The sequence below is a fragment of the Lissotriton helveticus genome, chromosome 10, assembly GCF_964261635.1.
Source record: "Lissotriton helveticus chromosome 10, aLisHel1.1, whole genome shotgun sequence".
Lineage (NCBI taxonomy): Eukaryota > Metazoa > Chordata > Amphibia > Caudata > Salamandridae > Lissotriton > Lissotriton helveticus.
The window spans coordinates 13,410,905-13,436,412 of NC_136071.1; the positions used below are offsets into that span (position 1 = coordinate 13,410,905).

Below are 25,508 nucleotides of genomic sequence, written 5' to 3' on the forward strand. Positions count from 1 at the left end.
CAAGTCATATTGGTCGCCCCTGATTGGCCAAGAAGGGTGTGGTACTCAGACCTTCTCCGCCTCTCCTCTCACCCGCCGCTCCGTCTCCCTCACAGGGCAGACCTCCTCTCTCAGATGGAGGGGCAGGTTTTACACCCCCACCTCCAGACATTACACCTTCATGCCTGGAGATTGAACGGGGCAACTTGAGTTCTTTTTCTCTCCCTCACGAGGTGGTGGATGTCATTCTTTCTGCCAGGCGTGACACCACTAAGTCCATTTACTCCTATAGGTGGTAAAAATTTGTTTCTTGGTGCAGGGAGAGAGATGTTGACCCTTTGAAGGCTCATTTGTCTAATATTTTACAATTTGCCCTTTATCTGGCGCAGCAAGGTTTGGCTGTGGCCACGGTCAAGGGGTATCTTTCTGCCTTATCGGCATTTCTATGTTTGCCGGATCAGCCATCTCTCTTTAAATCTCCGGTGGTTTTGAGATTCTTGAGGGGTCTCATAAATATGTTCCCTCCTACTCCTTTTGTTGTTCCTCATTGGGATTTGAATCTTGTGCTGACCTTCTTAATGGGTTCTCCCTTCGAACCCTTGCACAAGTGTCCATTGAGGCTTCTCTCTTTTAAAACTATCTTCCTCGTTGCAATCACCTCGGCAAGGAGGGTAAGTGAGCTTCAAGCTCTAAGTTCCAAACCCCCAATCTGAAAGAAACAGGTTAGTATTAGATTCCTTACCTTAGAATATCCCCAGGCGTCAGTCTGGATCCGGAAACTTTTGCGTAGCAGTACCCCTGCGCGTCGGTAGGCGTCGTCTGCAGGCGTCCCCTGCGGCTCCGCGTCGTCGGCGTCGTGCGCCGTGATGACGTCGCTGGAGTATATAGACGCCGCCTCCGCGCGCTGACGTCAGTTCTTCTTTTTTCCGCGCCAGTTAGCGCAGATCCGAAGAGCAGTACTCCGGTCTTTGACCAAGTTTTTTGTTAACTGATTGATCTTTACGGTGCCGGTAGGATGCCCGGTTTCAAGAGTTGTGACGAGTGCGACCGCATGATGTCGGTCACCGACCACCATCGACTCTGCCTCCGGTGTCTGGGCGCGGACCACGACGTGGAGTCCTGCGTCGACTGTCGGGCCTTGACTGGAAAAGCTAGGCGGGAGCGGTCCCGCAAGCTTCTCGAGCTCCGGTTGTCGGCCCCGCGTCGAGAGCGGTCCCGGTCCGGTCGGAGGTCGAGGGAGCGGTCGAGGGAACGGTCGCGGAGCCGCCATGGGCGCTCCGGGAGTCGCCACCATTCCTCCGGCTCGTCAGGTAAGCACAAGAAGTCGGGCCGTCGCCATCGCACCCCCGACTCCCCCCGACGCCCGCGTGCTGCGGCCGGGGGCTCGGGTGACCCCACCCCCGCGGTCCCGCATGGGTCGCCGACGCCGTCTACCCCACACCTGTCGGTCCCTGGGGAAGGCGCGTCGCGTGAGGAGATCGAGGCCTTCCTCATTGCTATGAGGGCGAGGTCTTCTCCGGCGGGGCCTTCGGCGCCTGCGGGCCCGTCGGTCCCGTCTGGGGGCCCGAGCGGTTCGGGTGCTCCTGCCCCGGCGCCGCCGGTGGCTCCGGCCCCTGCGCCGCTGGTTCCCTCTGGTTCGTCGCCGGCTGGTCTCCCGGCCTCTCCGGCGTCGGTTCCTGTGGGCCAACCCGTGGTACCGCCCCCGCGTGGTGCAGCGACTCCGCCGTCGGCTCCGGCCGGCGTCGGGTCCCCGACGCCGCGCGGCGCCACCCCCCTTTCCTCCCCGACTCCGGACTCGGAGCCGGACCGGCGTCGGCCGAAGCCGGACCTGACGCCGATGGGGCCCGTTGACCCCGATGTCTATATCGTCGACCCAGAATATGGGTATGACGAGGAGGAGTATGGAGAGGGTTGGGAGGGGTCTGAGGACCCTCTATCCCGTGCCTGCCAGTACGATGTGGACTGGGTAGGTGATCTGGGTGATGCCAGTGGCCTGGACGAGTCGCCCAACCCTGGGTTTGTCTCTCCGTCCCCTGTGGCGTCCGAGGCGGGTGCTGCCTATTCGGTGGTCCTGATGAGGGCTGCCAAGGCCTTACACCTTGAGCTTCCCGTCGCGAAGGTCAAACCGAATATTCTGACGGAAGTTTTTAAACCGCAGTCATGCCCCCAGGAGCCTCTGCTGCCGTTTAATGAGGCCCTGACGGATGTCCTTCTGGGCACCTGGTCCAGGCCCGCTTCTGGTGCGCCGGTTGACCGGAACGTTGCCAGGCGTCACCGTCCCTGCTCGGACGACCCTGCCTTCCTGTCCACCCATCCCTCCCCGGAGAGTCTGGTGATCCAGGCCTCCACTTCACAGTCCGCATTTCCGTCGGCTCCGCCCGACCGGGAATCAAAGAGGTACGACCAATTTGGAAAAAAAGTGTTTTCCTCTTTGAGCGCTGGACTGCGGTCTTGTAACACCGCGTGCCTCTTGGGCCGCTACACCCACTCCCTGTGGGATACGGTCGAGGAGTGTTTGCCGCAATGCCCCCAGGAAGTGCGGGACAAGCTCACCCGGGCCTTTGTTGAAGGCCGGGATGCGGCGCGGTACTCGATCCGTTGTGGTCTGGACACCACGGACTCACTGGGACGGGCCATGTCCACTACGGTGGCGATTCGTCGCCATGCCTGGCTGAGATCTGCCAACTTCTCACCAGACGTCCAAAATACACTAATGGACATGCCATTTGATGGCAGTCGCCTATTTGGTGACAAAGCGGACCACGCGCTGGAGCGCTTCAAGGACTCCAGGGTCACGGCCAAGTCCTTGGGTCTCTCGACCCAGCGCCAGCAGACGGGTTCGTTTCGGCCCTTTCGTGGCCAAGGGAGGGGAGGTCCCACACGTGCTGCCAGCCACGCGGCGCAGAGCGCTCCCCAGCGCGGTGGCGCCCGTGGTTTCCGCCGTGGTGGCGGTAGAGGCCAGCGTCGTGGTCAGTCCACGCCTCCCTCCGCTGCGGCATCCAAGCCTTCCTAGTCCGAGCTTTCGGGCTCACGTGACGCCAGTGGGTGGCAGGGTTCGCCATCACCACTCCCGCTGGCGCGCGATAACATCGGACAGGTGGGTGCTGCAGCTTGTCCGAAGGGGCTATGCCCTCCCCTTCGAGTCCACTCCTCCAGCCATGCCACCGCAGAACCACCGTGTGTCGGGGGACCACTTGACACTTCTGCAGGAGGAAGTTACGGCCCTCTTGGCCAAGGGGGCCATCGAGCGCGTTCCTGGGCCAGAAGTAGGGTGTGGTTGCTACTCCCACTACTTTCTGGTACCCAAGAAGGACAAGGGAGGCCTGCGTCCTATCTTGGATCTACGGAACGTCAACTGCTTCCTCCGGAAGGAGAAGTTCAAGATGTTGACTTTGGCTCAGGTCTTGGCTGCTCTAGACCCACAAGACTGGATGGTAGCGTTGGACTTGCAGGATGCGTACTTTCACATCCCCGTCCTGCCGGCCCACCGGCGTTACCTGCGGTTCACGGTAGGCCACGAGCACTTTCAGTTTATCGTGCTCCCATTCGGCCTTACCAGCGCCCCACGGGTGTTCACGAAAGTGATGGCGGTGGTCGCAGCTCATCTGCGCCGGTTAGGGGTTTCAGTCTTCCCCTACCTCGACGACTGGCTGTTGAAGGCGGGCTCGCCCCAGACAGTCGTCCACCACCTTCAGATGACGGCAGACCTCCTGCACGAGCTGGGGTTTTCCATCAATGTGCCGAAATCACACCTGTGTCCCTCTCAAAAGCTCCTTTTCATCGGAGCGGTTCTCGACTCGGCGCAGTTTCGGGTTTATCCTCCGGAACGGCGGGTCCGGGATATTCAGGCTCTGATTCCCATCTTTCAGCCGTTATCCCGGGTTTCGGTCAGGTTGACGCTGCGGCTTCTGGAGCTGATGGCCTCCTGCATCCTTCTGGTGCATCACGCCAGATGGCGGATGCGGGCTCTGCAGTGGGACCTGAAGTTTCAGTGGGCCCAGCATCAGGGCAACCTATCCGACCATGTCCTGATCTCGGAGGGCACTGCGAGACAGTTGCAGTGGTGGCTTACGGACCGCGATTGGGTCAGGGGCAGATCCCTCTCCCTTCCCCAACCGGAGCACGTGGTTGTGACGGACGCGTCCCTCCAAGGCTGGGGTGGCCACTTGGGAGAGGCGGAGATCAGAGGCCTCTGGTCTCCGGCGGAGTCCCGGCTCCATATCAACATGTTGGAGCTGCGGGCGATCCGCCTAGCACTGAAGGCATTCCTCCCCTTTGTCGACGGGAGTGTAGTGCAGGTGTTCACGGACAACACCACCGCCATGTGGTACTGCAACAAACAGGGCGGTGTGGGGTCGTGGACCCTTTGCCAAGAGGCTCTGCGCCTCTGGCAATGGCTGGAACGTCAGGGCGTGACTCTGACGGTTCAACACCTGGCAGGTTCTCTGAACGCCAGGGCGGACGAACTCAGCCGTCGGTGCTCGGTGGATCACGAATGGCGTCTGAACTCGGATGTGGCGAGAGGCCTCTTTCAGCAATGGGGAGAGCCTTGGTTAGATCTATTCGCCACAGAAGAGAACGCGCAATGTCATCAGTTCTGCGCGTTGGAGTTTCCAAGACGGCACTCGCTCGGCGACGCCTTTCGGCGCGAGTGGAGTTGCGGTCTGTTGTACGCCTTTCCGCCTATACCACTTCTGCCCAGAGTGCTGAAGAAGATCAGGCGCGACCGGGCCCAAGTTATCCTTGTGGCTCCGGACTGGGCTCGAAGATACTGGTATCCCGAGCTACTCAGCATGACAGTCGGTCCCTCGATCCGCCTGCCCCTTCAGGAGGACCTTCTGTCGCAGCAGCAGGGGACGGTCCTCCACCCGAACCTGTCCAGTCTCCACCTCCATGCGTGGAGATTGAGCGGCGACAGTTGAGGCCATTTGACTTGCCTCCTGAAGTCTGTGATGTTATTCTGGCAGCCAGGCGTCCCTCCACAAAGTCGGTATACGCCTGCCGGTGGAACAGATTTGTGGCATGGTGCACAGCAAAGGCTGTGGATCCCCTTTCTGCCCCTCTGTCTGAGGTTCTCCTCTTCCTCCTTTCCCTTGCCCAGCAGGGCTCTGCTCTGGGCACTATCAAGGGCTATCTTTCTGCCCTTTCCGCCTTCTTGAGGCTACCTGATCAGCCATCTTTGTTCAAGTCCCCTATTGTGTTAAGATTCTTGAAGGGCATCACGCACATGTATCCTCCAACTCCGTTCGTGATGCCTCAGTGGGACTTGAACTTGGTTTTGACTTTCCTGATGTGCGCTCCCTTTGAGCCCCTTCATTCCTGTCCTCTCCGTCTTCTCACCTTAAAGACGGCCTTCCTGGTAGCCATCACCTCTGCCAGGAGAGTGAGTGAGCTCCAGGCTCTTTCTATTCAACCTCCTTTCTTGTCTGTTCATCCTGATAAGGTGGTTCTTCGGACTAGACCTTCTTTCCTGCCCAAGGTAGTCTCTGCTTTTCACATTGGGCAGTCCATCACCTTGCCCTCCTTCTTCCCGCCTCCGCATCCTTCAAAGGATGAAGAGCGGCTCCATCGTCTGGACCCAAAACGTGCGCTTTCATTCTATATGGATCGCACACGCCAGTTCCGGGTGGATGACCAACTGTTTGTTGGCTACGTGGGTGAGAAGAAGGGAAGGGCGGTACAGAAACGGACCATCTCTCGGTGGGTCGTCCTGTGCATCAAAGCATGCTACTCTTTGGCTCGGAAGGAGCCTCCTGTTGGGCTGAGGGCCCATTCCACTCGGGCTACGGCGGCTACTACTGCCCTGGGCCGGGGAGTCCCTTTGCAGGACATTTGCCAGGCGGCTACGTGGGCCTCGCTGCACACCTTTGCGAGGCACTACTGCCTGGACAGTCAAGTCCGGAGGGATGGCTTCTTTGGCCGTTCGGTCCTCCAGGACTTTCTGGTGTAGGTTGTATTGGTTCGCAGACCCACCACCGGGGTTGGTATTGCTGGGGTATCTATTCTAAGGTAAGGAATCTAATACTAACCTGTTTCTTTCAGATGAACAAGTTACTTACCTTCGGTAACGATATATCTGTGAGAAACAGTAGTTAGTATTAGATTCCTTACCGCCCCACCCATCCTCCCCGTTCTGCGAACTGATACCTAGGGTTAAGGACATCCCTTTCAGGGCCCTAGTTTCAAATGGCACCAGTGTTGGTTCTCACATGGCTCTGCGTGTTCTGGCGCGGAAAAGCTGTGTGCAAAGAACTGACGTCAGCGCGCGGAGGCGGCGTCTATATACTCCAGCGACGTCATCACGGCGCACGACGCCGACGACGCGGAGCCGCAGGGGACGCCTGCAGACGACGCCTACCGACGCGCAGGGGTACTGCTACGCAAAAGTTTCCGGATCCAGACTGACGCCTGGGGATATTCTAAGGTAAGGAATCTAATACTAACTACTGTTTCTCACAGATATATCGTTACCGAAGGTAAGTAACTTGTTCTTCCTGACCATTCATGCTGAAAGGATGGTTCTCAGGACCAGGGCTGCTTTTCTGCCTAAGGTGGTGACTCCTTTCCATCTTGGGCAGTCCATTACCCTTCCTACCTTCTATCCTCCCCCTCACCCGTCTAAGGAGGAAGAGAGACTGCACCGTCTGGACCCTAAGAGGGCGGTGTCGTTCTATCTGGACAGGACTAAAGACTTCCGGATGGATGACCAGCTGTTTGTTGGTTTTGCTGGCTGCAAGAAGGGCAGAGCGGTGCACAAGCGCACACTTTCCAGGTGGATAATCCTGTGTATCAAGATCTGCTACTCTCTTGCTGGTAAGGACCCTCCTGAGGGTATTAGAGCACATTCTACTAGAGCAAAGTCTGCAACATCTGCTTTGTCTAGGGGTGTACCTGTTGAGGATATTTGCAAGGCCGCGACTTGGGCCTCCCTCCACACTTTCGCGAAGCATTACTGCTTGGATACCGAGGTGAGGAGGGATGGCCACTTCGCGCGCTCTGTCCTCCAAGACTTCCTGGTGTAGCAGAGTGGGCACCCTCCTCCGGGAGTGGGGACTGCTGTGGGAATCTATTCACAAGGTGAGGAATCCACACGGCAGATGTATCTATCAGAAGAACAAGTTACTTACCTTCGGTAACGCTTTTTCTGGTAGATACTATATCTGCCTGTGGATTCCTCACTGACCCACCTGCCTCCCCGTTGTCCACTCTGCTATACCTGGTTTTTCTGTATATATGTTTATACTATTGATTTAGTTCTATGTGTACTGTGTACATTGTATATTTGCATATTTGCTGTCGTTGGTCCGTCCGTGTGCCTCGAAGGCACGGAAAAAAGGGCGGAACTGACGTCATCACGCCGGCGTGGACCTGATATGGGGTCGGTGACGACAGACGGAGTCGCGCGCGATGCCGTGCTCCTGTGACGTCGCCCACGTCGGCGTACTACGAAGAAAATTTCCGAACGTTGCTGGCGCAAGGGGGATATTCACAAGGTGAGGAATCCACAGGCAGATATAGTATCTACCAGAAAAAGCGTTACCGAAGGTAAGTAACTTGTTCTTTCATCCTCCTCCTCCTCTACTTCTTCAGTATCAGGGAGGTCAGGATCACCAAGGGTACCTTCTAAGGCTGGCATGCTCCCATCTGTATGAGAGGCTTTCCTAGCATCATATGTCTCTAAGAGACCTATCAGAAAGGGAGTGGTGGGGTTAGAACCCTGTTTCAATTTCCTGGAGGTACACAATTGTCTCATCTCCTGGAAATTGAGAGCTGCATATCTTGAGATGACCTGTGGAGGGTCAACTGCCACAAGGGGAGTGTCAGTAGACTCTCCATGGGTAGACATGCTTTTCTAGTGAGGTGTAAGTGGTGCACTTACCTACACTATATGTTTACCTACTGATCCCTTGCTAGAGTTGTAGTCAGGGTGTGCTAGGACCTTTCTACTACAACAGCTGGTTCAGTAGAACTCAGAGTATTTCTAAGCTTGTTATATGTACCTCAGTACTTATGTGATCTTTCAAAAGATATTTCAAGATTATACGTGGTAAAAACAGCAAGCTCAAATCCCAACCGCTGCACACCAATGTGAGAAGATGGCCTGATATATGATGCTCACTAGTTCTAGTGACCACCTTGTATCAGTCCAAACAACCCTTATGGTGATTGCTTGTAAGTCAACCTTATAGACCAGCTATCCTAATGGTAGCATGGATAAAGCAGTCTTAGGCTAAACTCTTTTGGCATGTGAAGCAAGCTGTTTTACCACAATATAACCCCTTGAATACCAGATGAAATGACACCACACAGGTTATGAAAATAAACAATATATTTATTAATAACACCTCTGAACTCTTTGAGGTCAGAGGGCTAAGCACATGACAATCTCTTATGAAAAATACTACAAGTTGCACAAAATTACAATGGTGCCTTAGGGGCACGACAAACCATATACTAAGTAAGTGGAATGTGAGAGTCTATAAAAGGAATGGAGCTGTCCAGAGGCTGTAGGATCGATGGGACCACGCTACACTAACTTCAGGTAAGTAATAGGAGGCCCACGGAACGCGTGTGCAGAGTGTGAACTCACACGCGAGATGCGTAACAATGTCTATGGACAGTACAGTTCAAGTAAAAGGTAAGTACGGACAATCCTGACTAGTTAGGACAACAACAACTGTGGAATTGGACACTAGGACAGTTAAACTACCCTTGAGCACCGAAATGCTCTCGTTACCTCACCCACGGGCTGCGGGTGCATAGGTGCCAAAGTGTGTCGGGTTCTCGCGTTGAAGTCAATGGAGCCTGAAAGAAAAGATGCTGCAGGTGACCAGCAGAAAGATGTCCGGTGCGATCCAAGGGTGGATCGGTGAAGAAGAGGACCTGAAAGCAGAGGGGACAATGTTCAAAGTCACTAGCCAGTGACCGGTGTGGAACCAGGAAGGAACCAGGTGCTGTCGTCGCGATCAGGTGAAGAGTGGACGCTTGACTCTGCAGCCACGTGGACCAGGAGGTGTCTTCGACGACCAGGGTGGAGGCACGAGCTGTCCCACGCAGGCTCTCGCTGTCGGCGGTGTCAGATCCGGGATTGGACTCAACAGGCCTTGGCAAGGGCAACCCACGCGGTGAAGGTAAAAGACGTCTGGTGCGGACTAGGAGAGTCCGGGGTGCCCTTCTTTTGGAAGGGAGCAAGGGCCAGTCTGGAGCAACCAGACCAGCAGCAAAGATTCAAAGGTTCGTCGTCTAGGAGGCCACTATCCAGCCGGCAAGAGACCAGACAACGCGTCGAGCAGCAAGCAAGCAGAAGGGCCCCACGTAGATCTCGTGGAAGCTGGAGGGCTGATCTTCGGTGCAGGAGCTGCTCAGGGCTGGGGCTTCTCAATCCCCAAAGCACTTGGTTGAGTTTACTTCGGGAGTCGTGCTGGAAGCGAAGTGCAGTTTCTTTAAAGATGGCCGGTCCGACGTGTCTCGTCGCACCCACGGGTCTCAGCTGTGCTGCAGATGTGAGTTGAGGTGGAAGAGGTCTGGGAATTCGGGTCTCGTTGGGCTCTGAAGTCTGGATCCTCGAGGGAAGACGACAAAGAGAAGCCGCTGGACGCTTGATGGTGCCTGCAGTTGCAGGGTGGACACTCCTTGCCCACAAGGGAGATTCTTCAGTCTTCTGTGGAGCAGAACGTCGAAGGCCAGAGTTTCTTCTTGTGAAAGTTGTTCAGGATAATCTAATTTGGAATGGGACCAGCTCCTTTATTCTCCTAAAGGGGGCTGCACTACTGACTAGGTCCCTCCCCTGGGTGGGACCAGGAAGGGGGGTGGCTACACCCCCTATCCTTTGTCCGGTTTTGCGCCAGAGCTGGGGCAGGGATGCCCCAGCAACTGGTTTGAACCGGTGTATGCACAGGACACCTTGTGTGCCCCAGGCATGTCTCATTCCTTTCAGGCCTGTCCTACCCAATACACAAAATCCTATCTGGGGTGGTGCTAGCACCTCCCAAGGCAGGAAACCCTTTGTCCAAGCCTCCCTTGCTGGAAGGACTCCCAGCAGCAGGAGGTCAGACTTGTGTTTGTAGTGGCAGCATCCATTTTGTGATGCTGAGGCTCTGCTTAACTTTAACCCGGGTTCACAGTTACATACATGTTGTATCCCTCTAGAAGGGTGGAATGCTACTCCCGTCGCCAGAACTGGCGAGGGGGTAGTATTCCAATTCGTATGACACCTTACTCGACATGTTTTGATAATGCTATACCAAAGTTAGCAATAATCGCGAGGATTATAATGCACTTAAGAGTATATGGTATAGCGTTATCATGGAACATCTATAAGGACTTGGTTCCGCAAGCTGCAGACAGGCTCAGCTCATGCCAGAGCACCATCTCACATAATTCCAAGCACTCTGCCTTCAGGATTGATAAGGCCTGCCATAGGAGTGACTGATAGGAATATATGTGTCCATTTTGGGGTTAGATATAGGTATACTATATCTACAGCAAAGGGTGATTACACCACCTTGCCCCAGCTGTCTTACCAGCCAGTTGTGTCTGTTTAGATGGCCAGCCAGGGGTGGCATAATACATGCTTCAGGCCCTGGTAGGCCTTGGGTTCACCTATGCCTTGGGTACCTAAGGTACACTGTACAGGGGCTGATAAGGGGTCCCAATACCAATTGGTAAATGCACCTAAAGTACATGGATGTCAATTTAGAGAGAGAACAGCTAGGCTGTGGGTCTGATTAGCAGGCCCACAGCCAGGGAAAGTCGTAAACCAGTGAAGCAAAAAGCAAAAACCTGGGGTGACCATAGGATTGCAGACCCTACTCTCCTACACTCAGTCTGTCAGTCGATCCCCCGATTCGTCTGCCTCTTCAGGAGGACCTTCTGTCGCAGCAGCAGGGGACGGTCCTCCACCTGAACCTGTCCAGTCTCCACCTCCATGCTTGGAGATTGAGCGGCGACAGTTGAGGCCATTTGACTTGCCTCCTGAAGTCTGTAATGTCATTCTGGCAGCCAGGCGTCCCTCCACAAAGTCGGTATACGCCTGCAGGTGGAATAAATTTGTGGCATGGTGCACAGCAAAGGCTGTGGATCCTCTTTCTGCCCCTCTTTCTGAGGTCCTTCTCTTCCTTCTTTCTCTTGCCCAGCAGGGCTCTGCTCTGGGCACTATCAAGGGCTACCTTTCTGCCCTTTCAGCCTTTCTCAGGCTACCTTATCAGCCTTCTTTGTTCAAGTCCCCAGTTGTAAATAGGTTCTTGAAGGGCATCACTCATATGTTCCCTCCTGTTCCTTTCGTGATGCCCCAATGGGACTTGAACCTGGTTCTAACCTACATGATGTGCGCTCCTTTCGAGCCGCTTCATAACTATCCTCTCCGTCTTCTTACACTTAAGACTGCATTCCTGGTTGCCGTCACCTCTGCCAGGAGAGTGAGTGAGCTCCAGGCTCTTTCTTCCACACCTCCTTTCCTCTCTGTCCATCCTTACAAGGTTGTGTTGCGGACAAGACCCTCTTTTCTGCCCAAGGTAGTCACAGCCTTCCACATCGGGCAGTCCATTACCTTGCCCACCTTCTTTTCCGCCTCCGCATCCCTCGAAAGAGGAAGAGAGGCTCCACCATCTGGACCCAAAACGTGCGCTCTCATACTATCTGGATCGCACACGCCAGTTCCGGGTGGATGACCAACTCTTTGTTGGTTACGTGGGCGCTAAAAAGTGACAGGCGGTGCACAAGCAGGCCATCTCCCGGTGGATCATCTTGTGTATCCAGGCATGCTATTCCTTGGCTAAAAAGGAACCTCCTGTTGGGCTGAGGGCCCATTCCACTTGGGCCACGGCGACTACCACCGCCGGGGAGTCCCCTTGCAGGACATCTGTCAGGCAGCTACGTGGGCCTCGCTGCACACGTTCGCAAGACACTACTGCCTGGACAGCCAAGTCCGGAGGGATGGCTTCTTTGGCTGTTCCGTCCTCCAGGACTTTCTGGTGTGATTATTGGTTCGCAGACCCACCACCGGGGTTGGTATTGCTGGGTATCTATTCTAAGGTAAGGAATCTATCACTAACGTGTATCTTTCAGATGCACAAGTTACTACTTGTGTAACGATATATCTGTAAGGGACATTAGTTAGTGATAGATTCCTTACCGACCCATCCATCCTCCCTGTTCTGCGAACCAATATCTAGGGTTAAGGTCATCCCCTTTCAGGGCCCTAGTTTCATGGCACCAGTGTTGGTTTTTATCATGGCTCTGCGTTTCTGGCACGGAAAAGCTGTGTATAAGAACTGACGTCAGCACACGGAGGCGGCGTATAAGTACTCCGGCGACCTCATCACGGCGCCAACGACTGGCGCAGAGCCGCGGACGACGCCTACCGACGCGCATGGGTACTGCTACGCAAAAAAATTCCGGATCCAGTCTGACGCCTGGGGATATTCTAAGGTAAGGAATCGATCACTAACTAATGTCTCTTACAGATATATCGTTACACAAGTAGTAACTTGTGCATTACAGCCCATGTCCTATTCTGACTCGGAACACCACTGCCACTCATTCTGAACATCCTGTGAAATAACCACATCTCGCAATGCCTCCACACTCTCCACTGGCTCCTAGTCCAGGAAAGATGGAAGTTCAAGGTACTTCCTCATGCCTACAAAGCTATCCACAACACCGCTGCAGCCTACCTCAACCACAGTCTGATTGTACCCACCAGACACATTTGATCTGCATCCCAGGCAAGAGCACACCTCCCTCGCATAAATGAGGCCAAACGTGTTGAACGCTCCTTCTCATGCCTCGAGACCAAGACATGGAACAACCTCCCGAAATACGTTAAGTCCTCCCCCACCTCCCTTCATGGACTTCTGAAGTTACCTTAAGACATTGCTTTTCCAGACGAACAGGCATGATCTCCTCCTCCTCTCCCGTCAGGCTTGCCTACTCGGGTGATAAGTTGAGCTCTACAAATTCACATAACATAATCTTTGGACATGTTGGAAGTCCTTAAAGCACGTTGTTGCCATTTATTTTGTCCTTCAGTGCCATATTAGACTGATTTGATTTCCCACTTTGAGTGTTCGTCTAATAGTGCAGATGTATTTTCCCAAATGATCACATTCTCCTCTTGGTGGAAGTAGTCCTTTGGTCCTCTGTGTACTGTCATTGTTTCTTGTTTTGATCCTTCATGTGATTGTTTGCCTTTTCATTCTTCTGCAGCAGACATCCCACCTTCTCCAGGGAACATTCCCGCCACTCACCCGTTGATGGTGCGCCATGCAGACCACAGCTCCTTAACCCTGGGCAGTGGCTCTTCCACCACTCGTCTGGCCCAAGGCATCGGTCGCAGCCAGAGGACTTTGAGGCAACTGACTGCCAACACTGGCCATACCATTCATGTCCATTACCCTGGGAACAGGCAGCCAAATCCTCCTCTGATATTGCAAAGGTGAGGATTTGATTTCTGCTCTTGAATGTATCCGTTGCAGTGGATTTCGAAGTGCAGTGATAAAGGGTGTCTGTGGAGGCTTTCTGTTGAGTCAGAGCGTGATATACTGAAGGCAGTTCATGGAAGTGTGAATGTGGAGATGTAGCAGAAGTGCTTCTGAATACACTGCTATTGTGTTGGGTTGTAAAGGGCGGCAATATTGGCTGGCTATGCAAAGTACTTTGTGTTTGCAGATTATGAGAAATTTCTTAGAGCAACATTTAACTGCTGAGTGGACAGGCAGTTTGGAATGTTTTGTTCAAGGCATATGAGCTGTAGATCATATGCTGTGCATAGATCGCCATCTAGGTACTAGATTACTCTCCCCTGAGGCGGAAAGCCGGGGGTTCTACCTTCTGTTCTTTGTAGGTGACGAAAGCGGCATTTTTAAAAATTGTAATTATTTTAAACAGTAACGCTTTTAATTAGCAATATATCACCGCTCTCTCGTGTGCAAGATTACATTGCACCGAGGCACATTCTGCTCACCTTATCCTCCCGGCGTGGCCGAATAGGGGCTATCATCGCGGGGAAAGGCGCCATCTTGGAGGGAGGAAGGGTTGGTGGTCCAGTGGCAGGACGCCTCCCACCCTCCTCTACAGAACATAAAATGTTGAGGCCATTCCGTCCGCGCAGCGGGCGGGCGCAGCGGGCGCGCCAAAGGCAAGCCCGTCTGCGCCCGTCCGCGCCGGACACGGGCCTAGGGCCACCCCCCCTGGTCAGACTGTTCCTGTATGCCTCACATCATACCCGCGCACTGCGCTGATTGACCTCCGCCCACAACCTATGGAAAAATGCACAAGGTATAGTCCTGATTCCATATCATCTGACTCCATATCATCTAAAACGGCATTGGACTGTAAACACTGTCAAACGTCCATCCCTCTATTAAATAAAAGGGCAGGTAGTGATAATTCTAACCAGACAAAGTTAATGTTCACCATAGCCCTCATTAATGTGCGCTCATTAGCCAAACATAGGCAAGAAATAGCCGATGTACTCACAGACAGGAACATAGATATAATGTTCTTGACGGAAACTTGGTTGGATAAAGCTTCCGACCCAGACCTTGTAATAGCTGTTCCACAAGGATTCAAATGCTATAGACTAGACAGAACCGGTAAAAGAGGCGGTGGGATTGCTATAATTGCCCGTGACTCCTTTAAAATTCGTACTACTGCAATTCCTTCTAAGACATGCGAGGCGCTTCAATTTGATATCTATTTGTCCCCCTCATATAACTTTAAAGGCGTACTATTATATAGAAGACCAGAAACCCGGTCGGAATTCCTCACAGAAATTCTCACCATTCTAGAAACTTCAGTTACCGATAAATCAGTAACACTGTTAGGTGATTTCAATTTCCATTTGGACTGTAGTGAAGATAAGGATACTACATCTCTGCAGTCCGAAATGGAGGTCTTTGGTCTATCGCAGTTGGTGAAAGGACCTACTCATACTGCAGGCCATACCCTAGATGGTATCTTTACTAATTTGGAAAATATTCTAGTGACCGATGTCTTGCCAATGACTTGGACCGACCACCACCTGGTACTGGCAACAATACAAATTAATAAAACATCTACCGCCACAACATCCTCCCCTAAACGAGAATTGTTCAAGGTCTGGAAAGACATCAACATTCCCTGTTTCAAGGAGGCGTTACATAATTCAACACCCATATGGGCTACTGACCCAGAAACTGCTATTGAGCAATACCATACATGGGTGGGCCAGGCGGCTAATAAATTGGTACCAGAAAAAATAATGTCCAGGAATAGAAGCTCCCCTTCAGCACCATGGTACACCGAGGAGCTAAAAAAAACTAAAACAGCAATGCAGAAACAAAGAGAGAAACTGGAGGAAAAAGTATGATAAGGAAAATAGGATAGTGTATAAGGAATTGTTAACCCAATATAAACTCTTGATCACAGAGACAAAAAAGAAGTACTACACTGAGCAAATCGAAAGCGCCAAAAATTCGAATAAAAAGCTCTTTGAAATAACTAAACATCTCGCGGGATGTGTCCCAGACCTTAACCCCCCTTGCTCACAAGATTTCTGCGATTCACTGGCATCCTTCTTTTTCACCAAGGTGAACGACATATTTTCAGCATTCAATCTGGGTGATAACCAATGCACTGAAAAAATAAATATACCATCTCCAAGCAATAATTTTTCTTGCTTTACAGAGGTCACTGAAGATCAAATCCAGGATATAATTAAAACTATCAAATCTGGATCAGCTCTGGATCCCTGTCCTTTAAATACCCTCCGTTCACTAATAGACACTGTCATTCCAGTTATTACTCAAATAACCAATCTAATGTTCCGTACAGGCATCTTCCCTAATCAGTTAAAAAAGACCTTACTTAAACCCCTCCTGAAAAAACCCGGCTTAGATAAAGCAGAACTTAAAAATTATAGGCCCATCGTGAACTTACCCTTCTTTGCTAAGATAGTCGAAAAAGCCATGAATACTCAACTTGCGGAATTCATCGAGCAATATCACCTACTCGACGAAACACAATTCGGATTCCGCAAGTTTCATGGAACGGAAACAGCCTTATTAAAGCGGCAGACGATATCCGATTAATTAGAGACCAAGGTGGCACAGCACTATTGGTGCTTCTAGATTTATCGGCTGCTTTCGACACGGTTGACCATAAGATCTTAGTTAACCGTGTCGAAAAGATGGGCGTGCAAGGCTTCGCAAAAGATCTACTGGCATCTTTTCTGGCGGAGAGATCTCAGGCAGTTATACTGGGCAAATTTGAATCTGCTGAGTTATCACTGCCATGGGGGGTACCTCAAGGTTCATCCCTTAGTCCGACACTATTTAATATATATGTGTCGGACCTCGCAAAAACCATCAAAGCGCATGGGATGAACCTTACCTCATATGCGGATGATACACAGCTGATACTGGCTGTCAGAAATGATGGGGAAACAGTGGCGGAAAGTTTCAAAACAGGTATGCTGGCCATTGGAAAATGGATGTCAGCGAACTGTTTGAAACTTAATTCCGATAAAACCGAGGTGGTCACTTTTGGCCATCTCGGCCCTAGCTGGTCCCCAACTTGGTGGCCACCTTCCTTTGGAGCTGCACCCAAACCAGTCTCGAAAGTTAGAAATTTGGGTGTCATCTTTGATGACAATCTAAATTTCATGGCTCACGCCAATCAGACGGCTTCCACTGCCTTCTATAAGTTACGACTGGTCAGGAAGATTCTTCCTTTTCTTCCCAAAAATGTAGGAAAGACATTGGTCAGCGCTATGGTTCTATCAGCATTGGATTACTGCAATGGCTTGTTCGCTAATGCCCAAGTCAGGATTATCAAGAAAATGCAGACAATCCAAAATGCAGCAGCTAGACTTCTCCTCAACATCCCTAAATTCAAGCCAATAGCTGAGTCCTTAAGGAGTCTCCACTGGCTCCCTGTTAGGAATAGAATTAAATTCAAGACGTTATGCATCGTCTACAAGTCACTACACCATCAAGCGCCTCAATTTTTGTGCAACCATCTTGTCCCATACATTCCCACTCGAACGCTACGATCAGCAGGACAGAATGACTTGGTAGTGTCACGGACTAGGCTGGTCAACTGGGGAGACAGACGTTTCCTAGTTGCCGCCCCAAGACTGTGGAATACACTCCCGCAAACTATAAGATCCAGCCCAAATCTCATGTCCTTTAGGAAGAAACTGAAGACTTGGTTATTTAACCTCTGAAAAAAAATCTATAAGATTATTCAGGAGAGTATCAATAGTATAGCGCCGAGACGCCTGCGGGCAATTGTTCGCGCTTAATAAATGCTAAAAATAAATAAATAAAATAAAAATAGTGTTGGGATGGGATATGTGCACTTTGTATCTGATAGACTACTAGCCGCAGATTCCTTAAAGTAGAATTATCCCCAGGCATGAGACTGGATCCGGAAAACTTTTTTGCCACAGCATCCCTGCGTGCCGGGGGAACGGCACCACGTGACTCCGTCCTGACGTCGACCGTGTACGTGACGTCAGCAAGGATACATAAGTCCCACCCCGGCACGCCTACGTCAGTTTTTTTTCTCTTTTCTGCGTGCAAATCGGATCCGGATTGTGTACTAGCCTGTTTTCAGGCCTTCTATTACTTTTCATGCTTTGGCATCAAGTAGAACAGTGTGCGAAGGGCTTCGGGCTTCAAGACATGTACCTCCTGTGCACGTCCCATGTCGGCGACGGACCCTCGCCAGATTTGCATGTGGTTCCTGGGTGAGCACCACGACTCGGATAGTTGCAACGCCTGCCAGCACCTTAAGCCTAAATCACAGCGGGAGCGCCGGATGAAGTTGCGGTCGGCGCGCTTGTCCTTGTCGGTGTTGTAGGAGAGTGGGGTCTGCAATCCCATGGCCACCCCAGATTTTTGCTTTTTGCTTCACTGATTTACGACTTTCCCTGGCTGTGGGCCTGCTAATCAGACCCACAGCCTAGCTGTTCTCTCTCTAAATTACAACCATGTACCTTATGTGCATTTTACCAATTGGTACTGGGCCACCTTATCAGTCCCTGTACAGCATACCTTAGGTATCCAGGGCATAGGTGTACCCAGGGCCTACCAGGGGCTGAAGCATGTATTATGCCACCCCTGGCTGGCCACCCAAACAGACACAACTGGCTGCACGACAGCTGGGGCAAGGTGGTGTAAACACCCTTTGCTTTAGATATAGTATTCCTATATCTAACCCTAAAATGGACACATATATCCCTATCGATCACTCCTATGGCAGGCCTTATCAATCCTGAAGGCAGAGTGCTTGGAATTATGTGAGATGGTGCTCTGGCATGAGCTGAGCCCGTTTGCAGCTTGCGGAACCAAGTCCAAATAGCTGTTCCATGATAACGCTATATCATATACTCTTAAGTGCATTATAATCCTCGCGGTTAAATGCTAACTTTGGTATAGCATTATCAAAACATGTCGAGTAAGGTGTCATACGAATTGGAATACTAACCCCTCGCCAATTCTGGCGACGGGGTTAGCATTCCACCCTTCTAGAGGGACACGACATGTATGTAACTGTGAACCCCGGTTAAAGTCAGACACAGCCTCAGCTCCACAAAATGGATGCTGCCACCGAGACACAAGTCTGCCCTCCTGCTGCTGGGAGTCCTTCCAGCAACGGAGGCCTGGACAAAGGGTTTCCTGTCAGGGGCGGTGCTAGCACCATCCCAGACAGGATTTTGTGTATCCCAGGTAGGCAGGGCTGAAAGGAAGGTGACTGCAAGTGGCACCCCGGTGCTCACTGTGCATATGCCGGCTCAAACCAGTTCCTGGGGCACACCAGCCCCTGAGCTGGGGAGAGACCGGACAAAGGAGAGGGGTGTAACCACCCCCCTCCTAGTCCCACCCATAGGGCAGGACTTAGTCGCGTGCCAGCCCCTTTTCTTAGGATAAAGGTAGGAGCAGGCCCCCTTCCCAAATTAGATAATTCTGAATCTTGAAACTACTTTCCACGAAAGGAACTCTTGACTCTTCTGAAGACTCTCCTTTGTGGCTAAGGAGTAGCCACCCTGCACCAGCAGGCACCATCGAAGCTCTTGCGGTTTGCTGTAAGTCCATCCTCTGGATCCAGACTGCCCAGCTCGACGAGACCCGGATTTCCCGCCATCTCTGACCTCTACCTACATCATCCAGCACAGCTGAGATTCGTGGGTGCGACGAGACCCGTGGGACCGGCCATCTTCAAGACCTGCACGACGCTTCTCCAGCACGACCCCCGAGAGACCCTCGAGTAAGTGCACTGGGGTTTGAAAAGCCCTAACCCTGAGCAGCTCCAGCACCGAAGTCCAGCCCCCCAGCATCCACGAGATCTGCGTGGGGCCCTTCTGCTTCCTTGCTGCTCACCGCGTTGTCCGGCCACTTGCCCGTTGGCTAGTGGCCCTTCTGACGACGAACCACGACGATTTCACTGCTGGTCTGGTTGCTCCAGACTGGCTCCAGCTCCCCTCCAACAGAGGAGCACCCCGGACCCTCCTGGTCCACTCCAGACGCCATCTTGAGTCCACCGCGTGGGCTTGCCTTTGCCAAGGCTTGTTGCTCCAATCCTGGTTTCAGCAGCGCCGACTGCAGACACCTTCGTGGGACAGCTCGCCCCTCCATCCTGGTCGCCGACAACACCTCCTGGTCCGAGAGACTGCAGAGCCCAGCGTCGCCCACTCACCTGGTCGAGGTGACTTCATCCGGTGCCACCTTGGTGCCCATCTGATCACTGGCTACTGATTAAGAACTAAGTCCCCTCTGCTTTCAGGTCATCTTCAACTCCGATCCAGGCTTGGATCCCAGCAACTTCTTCTTTCAGGCTCCATAGACTGTAACGAGGATTCCCGACGTCTTTTGAACCCTATGCAGCCGCAGCCCCTGGGCTATGTAACTCTAGCATTTCGGTGCTCCCACGTAGGTTCACTATCTAAGTGTCCAGATCCTTTTTCGTTTTCAGCCTAACTGGTCGGATTCGTCCGATAACCCTAACTTTACGAAATCTAGCATCCATAGACTTTGTCCCGCATCCCGCGTGAGAGTGAACACAATGCACCCGATCTCCCTAGGCCTCCTGCTCCTAACCTGAGGGTTCAGTAGTCTAGTCCTAGCGATCCCAAAGCCTATGAGAATAGTTACTTACCTGCTAGTATTTCGCATTCCACTTTTGTAGTATATGGTTTTTCGTGCCCCTCGGGCATTTGTGTAAATTGTGCAACTTAAAGTATTTTCGTAAGAGTTTTGTATTGTGCTTAGCTCCCTGACTCATAAAGAGTTCAGGGTAGAACTGTTATTAATAAATATCCTATATTTTTATAACAACTTGTGTGGTGTCCTTTCACTTGGTGTTCAAGGGGTAATGTGGTGGTAAAACAGCTGGCTTAACACGCCCTCTAGAGTTTAGCCTGAAGACTGCTCGTGTCCATGCTACTAGGATAGCTGGTCTGAAAGGTTGACTTACAACCAATCATCAATAAGGGTTGTTTGGTATGATACACAGTGATCACTAGAATAGTGAGCACTATATATCAGGCCAACTTCTCACAGGTGCCATCCCAGCATCCGTCCCCTACCTCGGAAGCAAGGAGCCGCCGGTTGGGTGGGGGATGCTGCTATTGCTCGAACAGCCAGGTCTTGAGAAGCCTCCAGAAGATTAGTAGGTCTTGGGTCTGCCGTAGGAGGATGGGGAGGGTGTTCCAGGTCTTGGCGGCGAGGTAGGAGAATGATCTGCCGCCGGAGGTTGCTCTTCGGATGCGGTGGCGAGGGCGTGGTCCGCAGAGCGGAGCTTTCGGTTCGGGGTGTAGAAGGTGAGTCATCTGTTGAGGTATGTTGGTCTGGTGTCATGGAGTGCCTTGTGTGCGTGGGTAAGGAGCTTGAAGGTTATCCTCTTGTTGACTGGCAACCAGTGCAGATCTCTCAGGTGGGGTGTGATGTGGCTTTGTTGCGTGATGTCAAGGATCAGGCGGGACGAGGCGTTCTGTATGTGTTGCAGTCGTTTCAGTAGTTTGGCCGGGGCTCCCGCGTAGAGGGCGTTTCAGTAGTACAGTGTGCTGCTGACTAGGGCCTGGGTAACTGTTTTTCTTGTGTCGGTGGGGGTCCATCTGTAGATCATGCGGAAACAGGAGGATGATACTGCGTTGACTTGCTTGGTCATGGAGAGTATTGAGTCGAGGACGAACCCCAGGTTGCGTGTGTGGTTTGTAGGCGTTGGTGCTGTTCCCAGTGCGTTCGGCCGCGAATGGGGACGCAGTGGCGGGACAAAATAGGTGAGGGACGGCGGGGTGAGCAGAGGGCAAGAACAGGGCACAGAAAAGAAATGCAGGAGTGAAAAGAGAAATTAGGCAATGCAAGACAAGTAGAGCAAAAACAATGGAGCAGCGTGGGGAGCGACCTGCCTGTGAGCAGGGTCAAAGGTGCTCCATTCACCGCTGCATGGCCTCCATATAAGGAGCGGTGGGAGGGAGGAGCAGCTGTGAGGCGGGAGCGGGCGGTAAATGGGAGAGCAGGGACGCAGCGACAGGGAAAAACTGGTGAGGGATGGCGGGGTGAGCAGAGGACAAGAACAGGGCACAGAAAAGAAATGCAGGAGGGAAAAGAAAAATTAGGCAATGCAAGACAAGTACAGCAAAAACAATGCAGCAGAAGGGCGACCTGCCTGCAAGCAGGGTCCAAGGTCGCTCGCCGCGGCCTCTAGGGCGTGGCTCACTGGCTGGTAGGTCCTTCAGTTAGTCTCCCATGCCCTGACCTCCTTCCAAGGTGAGCGCCGACTCCCCCCGGGACGTGCACCCCCGCTTGTCGCACTCCTACCTGCCGTTCCCCGGTGAGAGGCAACTAGAGCCAAAATGACAGCCTACGCTGCGGCTCTGCAGGCTTCTTTGCCCCTTCCTCCGCCTCCTGAGACATCTGCGGATCCCTTGCCTCGCACGGGGACTTCCGCTGAGTCATCTGTGGCTCCGGCCCCCGCACCGAAGGATTCGGCTTCAGGTCGTCGGAGGGTAGTGTAGTCTAGGTGCGGTCCTTTGGGGCTCCCCTCTTCGGCCTCTGACATCCCTGCCTCGCCGCAAATCCCTATGGGGCTCCCTGTGGCGTCGCAAGAGATCGCCGGGACTCCAGGCTTGGCACCGAGTCCCCCTCAGTCCTCTGGGTAGGCGGCTGCCTCACCAGAGGTCGAGCCGGTGCCATTTCGGCACTGGGAGCCTTCTTCCCTGGCTCCGGTGGAGTCGCGGGTGGAGACCGGAACCTGGGGTGCTTTTCAGAGTCCCTCGCGGTCCTCGATGCGGGCAGCTGCCACGTCTGAGGCCGAGCCGTCGCCGTTCCGCCGTCGACCCCTGCCCATTCTCCTGGTGAGCACGTGGTGGCACGAGTCGACCCGGCACCACGAATACCCACTCCGGCGCCGGTCGATGTTGACCAGGCGCCATTGGCAGACTCCACGGAGCCGCGCCGGGTTCTTGATTCTCTCCTGAGGTCCCTTCTTCTCCAGAGGTCTGTCATCTGTTGATGTGTTCCTCCCCGGAGACAGGGCGCCGTATTGTTGCCTTTTCACCGGCATCTTCCAGGGAGGGCTCCTCGCCGTCCCCACGGCCTAAATCCTCGAACCCTTCTTTCTGTGGCTCACGGCTGGCTTTTCCACCGGCCTCTCCGCCTTCCCCTGAGGCCCCTCAGGTTCCCCATTCATCTGTGGGCTGGCCGCTCCCCCCTGGACTTGGGGATGGGTGGCTCAGTCTGCAGCCATTACCCACGGAGGAATTGCTTTCTCCTCTGCGGCGCCCTACTGAGGCCAGTGTTGCCTTTGTTCGGGCTATTTTGCACGGCTGCTGGTATTCTGAGAATGGGTGAACCTGTCACTCCATTTCCTACAGACAACCTCTTTGAAGTTCTCGACCAAGGCTCTGCTGGACGGGAGTTGTTCCTTCCTTTTGAAGCGTCACTCCATAATTCTCTTATGGGGCGCCCTGCCACAGGCGATCCAGTACCTCAGGCGCTACTGCATCGCCACCTTCCTGCTCCGCACGACCCGGTCGGTCTTTCTTTCCACCCTTCTACTCAAGGCGCTCTTCTGCGGAATGCCTTTCCGTGTTTGCCTGTAGTGTTTCCTCCGTCTCAGGAGGCCCGGTGGTTGGATTCATGGGGGCGTAATGTCTTCACTTCTTCCAGCGCTGCTTTGCGGGCTTTTATCACTTTGTATCTGTTGACCGGGGCTACTTCCAGTCTGTGGGCCTCAGAGTCCCTTCTTTCTCATGTCTCTCATGAGGGTGCCTGTGCTGATCTACAGGGCCATGTGTTGGATGGTAGGGAGTTGGCCGCGTTTATTCTTCGTGCGGCCTTGGATGTTGCTGATGCTCTAGGCCGTGCTATGGCCACTTCTGTGGCTCTCTGTTGCCATGCTTGGCTACGTGATGCTGTTTTTCCTGAAAATTTTAGAGAGCCTCTGGTTGACCTGCCTTTTGACTGGGTTCTTCTGTGTTCGAGGCATGTGGGCTGCTAAATTCATATCTTATGCATAGATCGCCGCCTAGTGTTGGGTCCGGATGATTGCACATTGTTGTCCTGGAAGAGTCTTCGAAGTATCACGAGATAGGTGGCTCCTCCCCTGGACTACAGTGCGCATGGGCATCGACTCCATCCCCAGATTGTTTTTTTCCGCCATTGGGTTCGGATGTGGTTTCGACGTCTCCGTGTCGGAACCGATAAACTTTCATCTTAAGGCCAAAAGGCCTTCGTTACCTGCGTCTGTATTGTTTGCGTGCGGTCTCGAGCGTCGTCCGACTCTCTGAGCCGGATATCTACGGAGTCAAGTAACTCCTCGGACATCGAGGCCTTCTCGTAGCAGCAAGACCCGACGAACTTGACATGGAGCGGAGCCCGTTCAAGTTCTGCCCCGTCTGTGGATCCAAATATCCACACATCGATGTGCATCCGGTCTGCAATAAATGCCTGTCGCCGGACCACAACGAAGAAAACTGCATGGCCTGCTCCAAGTTCAGGTCCAAGAAGACGCTCAAGCTTCGGCGCGCGGTGCGCCTTGAGGCCCAGCGAGCGACCCCGGCACCCGACAACATATTCGACGACACCGAGGAGGAAGGCGACTGCCATCATCTCCAGATTTCGCCACCGTCAACGGAGGTCCAGGCCGATCCAGAGGAATACATCGAAGGACAGGCCACGGACCTTGAATACGTCGAGGAGGTAGGGGACGACGAAGAAGTTTATGGGGCCGTGGAAGATAGCTCAGAGGAAGAGCTATGCCCCGAGGTCTACGTTATTGAGGCTCCGGTCACGGGATCGCCACTCGGCCTTACCCACGACCATGCACTGCTATCCCCGGCCCCGCCTTCTGGCCCGGCCACGGACACTCGAGCGGAGCCGCCATTGCCCGTATCGAAACCGAAAGCGAAACCTTCGGATCCAACGGGACACAAGATGGCCGACGTCCAGTCGAAAACGAAACCGAAACCTTCGGACTCGACTAAACCTAAGATGGCCGACGTCGTACAGAAAGTTTCAAAACATGCTCCATCTTCGACTCCGTCGACCTCCGGCCCACAAAAGTTGAAAAAGGCTGTTGAGACAGCACCGCAAAAGGTGCACAAACAACCCTCCACCAAGAAGGCCGTCCCTCAGGCATCGACCACGGTTGATCCGGCGCGGACGCCTAAACCTCTTGAGACGCCTTCGTACGCGGTTACGGCGCCGTCCGGTAAACGCACGGCTGACCCAAAGTCGACTAAAGGCCACGACCCAAAGGCCGCTGGCTCAACGCATCGGCACAAGGATGCGGGATCTGCTGCATCGGCGACAAAGCCTTCATCGGAGCACCGACGCATTGCGGCCGAAGATTCGTCGACGCCAGTACCGTCGACACCCAGCAAACCCGACGCCACCGAAGATCGGCCGTCTGTTCCAAAACCCGCTGCCTCCTTTACACAGCAGCTTACTGACTCCCTTAAACGTATAAAGGATAAGACTTTGTCGTCCACGGCTTCCACGCCATCGGCTCCGAAATTGGTGGACGCACCTCAAAAGTCCTCAAGCAAGCTCCTTTACACCCTGCCACCGAAGGTGGCCCCGAAGGCCTTCGCAACCACGTCGGTGCCAAAACCGTCGGATACGTCCACGCCAAAGGGCCTATCGGATCCGTATCTTGCCTCTGAGGAGCAATCTGAGCATTGCATCGATGCCCACACAGGGAAACTGACACCTTATAAAAGGAAAATCACTTCCCAACCACTGGAATCATATGTTATTCCACTAAAGAAGAAGAGGCCAGCACAAGACATTCCTTCACTTGTTGAGCCTATTCTGCCACCACCGAGACGGAGTCCATCACCTTCACCCAACCAATCAGGAGGGGATGATGATGACCAACAGGACCAATACAATTTCCCGGTTGGCAATGACCCTGATGTTCAGCAGGACTCATATGGCGACACTGGGGACCAGAGTGGTCATCAGGTGGTACAAGATCCACAAGGCTTTGGGACACGTACATCTCCAACAGAGGATTCTGCTGCATTTAATGCTTTACTCGAA

The 25,508-nt window shown here is 53.1% G+C and overlaps 1 protein-coding gene across 2 annotated transcripts in view; it reads left to right on the forward strand.

Annotated features, from left to right (window-relative positions):
- HUWE1 (HECT, UBA and WWE domain containing E3 ubiquitin protein ligase 1) overlaps positions 1–25,508 on the forward strand; it is a 1,655,742-nt gene that overhangs the window by 1,109,397 nt on the left and 520,837 nt on the right. For both annotated transcript variants that reach the window (XM_078664564.1, XM_078664565.1), the window contains one exon: positions 13,186–13,414. In XM_078664564.1, coding sequence (XP_078520690.1) covers positions 13,186–13,414 — 229 coding nt within the window. The remainder of the gene's footprint in view (positions 1–13,185; positions 13,415–25,508) is intronic.